Source organism: Limulus polyphemus, unplaced genomic scaffold, assembly GCF_000517525.1.
Source record: "Limulus polyphemus unplaced genomic scaffold, Limulus_polyphemus-2.1.2 Scaffold1968, whole genome shotgun sequence".
NCBI classification, from domain to species: Eukaryota; Metazoa; Arthropoda; class Merostomata; order Xiphosura; family Limulidae; genus Limulus; species Limulus polyphemus.
The window spans coordinates 4,737-9,313 of NW_013667578.1; the positions used below are offsets into that span (position 1 = coordinate 4,737).

A 4,577-nucleotide genomic window follows, 5' to 3' on the forward strand; every position below is an offset into this window, starting at 1 on the left:
CTTGTGTCGTTAAAGTTTCGTTGGAACGAAGTTACGGAAAAATCAATTAACACATAATCAGGTGCAGTTACTGTTACATAATGGATCTGTACGTAAAACAGGTGTAAAGTACCCTGTTGACGAAAACAGAAAAAGATTTTCGGATGTATATTATACCTGCATTTTACCAAGCGGTGAAAATTGAGAGAAAATTGGCTACTGTATTCTGTTTTATGTAATAATATTTTTTGCTTTTGCTGTAAATTATTTAGTAAACAAGAACATCAAATGATTAAGGGGGGATTTTCAGATTGGCAACATGCTTCTCCACACTTCTCGAGACATGAAAAAAGTTTATACGACATAAACAATTACAACAAATGGTCAGATCTTAATTTTGCTTTAAAAAATAAGTACTATAAATAAACAACAACTCTTTGAGACAGAAAAATGACATTGGTATACTGTAATAGAACGGATGATGCAAATTATAACATTTCTTTCCAGACAAAATCTAGCTTTTCGAGATTCCTCTGATAAGTTGTTTGAACCCGATATTGGAAAATTTTTAAAAGCCACAGATATGATAGCCAAGTTTGACTTGGTAATGGTTAAGCATAACAGGCGTATACAAAATAAAAAGAATAAGCAGTGTATGCCTGCATCATATTCCAAATGAAATTATAACACTGATTTCAAAGGAAATTAAGGAATTCTTATAACATATCTCAGATGTAAACTACACAGAGCAAATCACCATAATCATTCGGTTTATGAAAATAAATACCGAAAACAAAAGAAATACAGGATTTCGACGTTTTTAACTTGTAGTAAAGATTTGGCTGACATTATTGAGGTAGAGCCTAAGTTCCCGAACATAATTATTGTTCGTTGCTGGAAGAAGGTTAAGCATTTTGACTATGAACATGCAGACGAACCTATTAGTGATCCACAAAGAAATTTCAAAATTAATTTTTATGTTTCAATTTTGGACACAACTCTCAACACACTGAATGAAAGATCTGCATTATTTAAGGAGCATAATGAAGCATTTGACTTTCTGTACAATATTTGTAATCTTAAAAACACCAGCAGTGATGAGAAAATGAAATACTGTGAAGATTTACAGATAAAGCTTTCTGATAAACATAAAAATTAAAGTGATACTGATGAAGAGGAATTGACATTTTGCAAAATATGGTACTGACCAATATGACGCCATTAGAAGTACGGACTTACAACGCTAGAAACCGGGTTTCGATACCCATGGCGGGCAGAGCACAGATAGCCCATTGTGTAGCTCTGTGCTTAACTTCAAACAAACAAACCATCAAAAGTTTTAAATTTCTTATTGGAAAATAATATGCATTTAGTATTTCCACATATGTTTGTCATTTTAAGAATTCTTTTAACATTGCCATTTTATAAGTTGAAAATTATAAAAAGTTATCTGAGATCAACAATGACTCAATTAAACATGAGATTGCTGATAAGTTAACACTCACCAGCTAATATAAACATTTTCTGAATTAAAAGCCAGACTACCCGATATTTTATAAAGATAATCAAAGTTTATTTATTTATTATATTGTAATTACTTATAATGCGAATGAAGATGTATCACATTATGCAGTTATTTTAATTTTTTAAGCTTAAAGTGGTGCATAGCTTATGATCAAATAAAACTAAACGTATGTATATTAACACAAGATTCTATTTATGTCAGATTTTCATGTAATGTATTTTATATGCATATGGATATTTTATATTAAACAGTTATAATTTAGTTTTACCAGTATAGAAATTAGTGCATGGCTTAATTGTATAATAAGTATTCGTATAATCTAATAAAAGTCTGCTTTACTATCAGATCGTAGTATGGTGTTTTATTTTTTCAATTAATATTGTATGTATATGATTTGATGTGAAATTAAATTGGAAATCCACATGCAAACCAATCTCACAACGTCACATACAGATGTATCTGTGCGTGTGGGCTGGGGGTGGGGAAGAGGGCGGCGAACCTGAATCTGCACACGGGCGGCCGAGAGGCACGATCCGGCCCTGGCTCTCATAATTTCTTTATGATAAATTTTGATGTATCTGCTAAATACTAGACGAACTTTAAAGCTTTAAAGAGATATTTGTACAGTTTTCTTGATGAATTCAGCAGTCAATCTACTTTTTTTTTAAATTGATGATTTTTCTTTATGCTGTGCTTTAAAGCCATCCGATTAATGACGATCACTCGCCTTGTCACTGTATTGGAGCTGGCATTACCAATTCTTGTTCAAATTTCTGTATCGTTAATTGAAGGTATTTATGCATCCTATTGCTGAGAAGATAATAATCTTCTAATCTAGCGTTTCCATACGGGGGCTCGAGAGTCACGTTCGAAATTTCATAAAAATATTTAAAAATATGATTTATAGAATAAAATTATTTTTCGTAGAATTAAATTATCATGAATTAAAACATTTAATTTTGGAATACAGCTTTTCATGTACACGGAAATGATTTTCAAAACAAAAACATTGATAGGTTTAGAGGTTCGAGAAAAAATATTTTAAATTAAAAGAGGTTTTGGGGTTACTAACGGCCAAAGTTTGAGAGCCGCTGTAATAGACAATTTACCAAACTAATTTTATCTTGACTCAGCAGCAGCGAACCATCCGAAACAAAGAGGTAACGAAGCACTTATGAGAATTAATACTCTACCTGTGCACATTTTATCACTTTCTGCATACATCGCACTGATGGTTTTGCCTTAAATCCTGGGAGCTGCGTTGCGTAGTAAAAAAGTCCGTCGCATGTTTCTGAGATATTATTGACTACTACATCTCCATTTGCTGTTTTTATCACAATCTATTAACGTAATCATTGATTTTGAGCAACCAGAACTGTTACGCTACCTAAAAAATATAGAAACAAAGATGGACACATATTAAAAGCAAAGAAATGCAGCAGTGTATTGCTAAATTATATTAGAAATAGCTTTGCCAGTAGAGAACAGAAATCTCTGGTGGTATTAGTAGGGGTAGTTATAGTATTAGTAGTATAAGTAAATTGTCTTAAAACAAAAAACAGACTTCATAGGTGCCTGGACTGCTGGTTGAAGGATCCACTTAATCAAACTGACACAGTAGATGTACAGAAACGTATCCTTTCTTTCATGTTAAAATTGTAACCTTTACATCTCCCAGAAAAGTGCGATGCAACAGTACATGTTAAAGGCCCAGATTACGACACAACTGATTCAATTTTAATAAACTCTTCACAAGAAAGTGCAAATTAGAAACATAGCGCTCACAATATCAGTATATATTTTCAAAATAATTCCTAATTTTTATTTTATCGCCCTCTGACGACACGATAGAATAGAGAAAAATTGTCAGTCATCGCGTCTATATCTCGTAATGGCTATTGCTTTAACAAGTTTAAATTCAAGTATCATGGTTGCAGAAAAAGAACAGGTAATAGTAAATTGTCCAGAAGATATAAGTAGAAGTTATCACATTATATTTTAGATATAATTATCATAATTCCCATTGTTTATTCAGTTTAGGTTTTACTTTATTGTTTATATAGTTCATGTTGTCCACTGATTCAGAGTCGTATTACTATTACTAATAGTATTAATTATTAATATTAATTTATTATTAATGTTAGTATTACTACTATTAGTAGTATGTAGCCTGAATTAGGTGAAGTTTCAACTTCAAAGTGGGGCTTGGGTTTGTCTTGTGGTAAAACTGTTGGTTTCGGAGTTGGCGAACCATGTTCGAATCCGTGTGATACCTTCAGTTAAAATATTTCTTGCACTTTAAGCTATGGACGTTTTAAATTTAAGAATGAAAGGGATTACCTATAGCCAAAAGAAGTTTAGTGTATTTATAGACATTTTGATTACAAAAGAGGTAATTATCCCTCAATACAATTCACTAGTTAAGCCTCACTAGGAACATTGTTTACAACTTTTTTCTCCTTATTTAAGAATTTGGAAAGGGTTCAGAGGAGGGATATTAGAATGATTCCATGGTAAAATAGAGTAATAAACCTTGGACTGAAGATGACATGTGAAAGTGTCGAAACTTGTATTCATATGAATTTAATGTTGTTCCATAATAGTGGATTTGACCTTTATTTTAGAGAGGACAAAAGTTTAAAATCGGGAAAAGACAGGCTACACCAGTTAAGGCAGTTTTATTTTTCTAACAAGGTGATAGACTTATTGGATTTATTATGATTACAAAATGGGGCAACACAATCAAAATTCTACCAGAGGATGAGACAAAGGAAACATGAAGATCAGGCAGTTACTAGACAAACACTAATGCAAAACGATCACCAATGACCCAACAGAAAAGACAGAGAGACTCATTAATAGAACACTGAACAAACTTAAGAAACAAAACTTAATCAATGGGAAGCTAGCCAAAGACTTAAGACAATTTTCCCCCTCGTTTTGACAGACTACATAAGGTACACAAACCTAACATACGTTTAACCCTTTCCATACGGGTCATTGGTGAATGGCCATGTCATCGTGTATGTTGAATTGCGTTCAAAATTTTATTGAACTACTATTTCATGAATTT

At 32.2% G+C, this 4,577-nt stretch overlaps 1 protein-coding gene across 1 annotated transcript in view; it reads left to right on the forward strand.

Moving 5' to 3' along the window:
* The first annotated feature begins 3,329 nt into the window (after positions 1–3,329).
* Positions 3,330–4,577, forward strand: part of LOC106465511 (26S proteasome regulatory subunit 8) — a 74,603-nt gene continuing 73,355 nt past the window's right edge. The window contains exon 1 of the mRNA XM_013925737.2: positions 3,330–3,452. Coding sequence (XP_013781191.1) covers positions 3,396–3,452 — 57 coding nt within the window. The 5' untranslated portion in view covers positions 3,330–3,395. The remainder of the gene's footprint in view (positions 3,453–4,577) is intronic.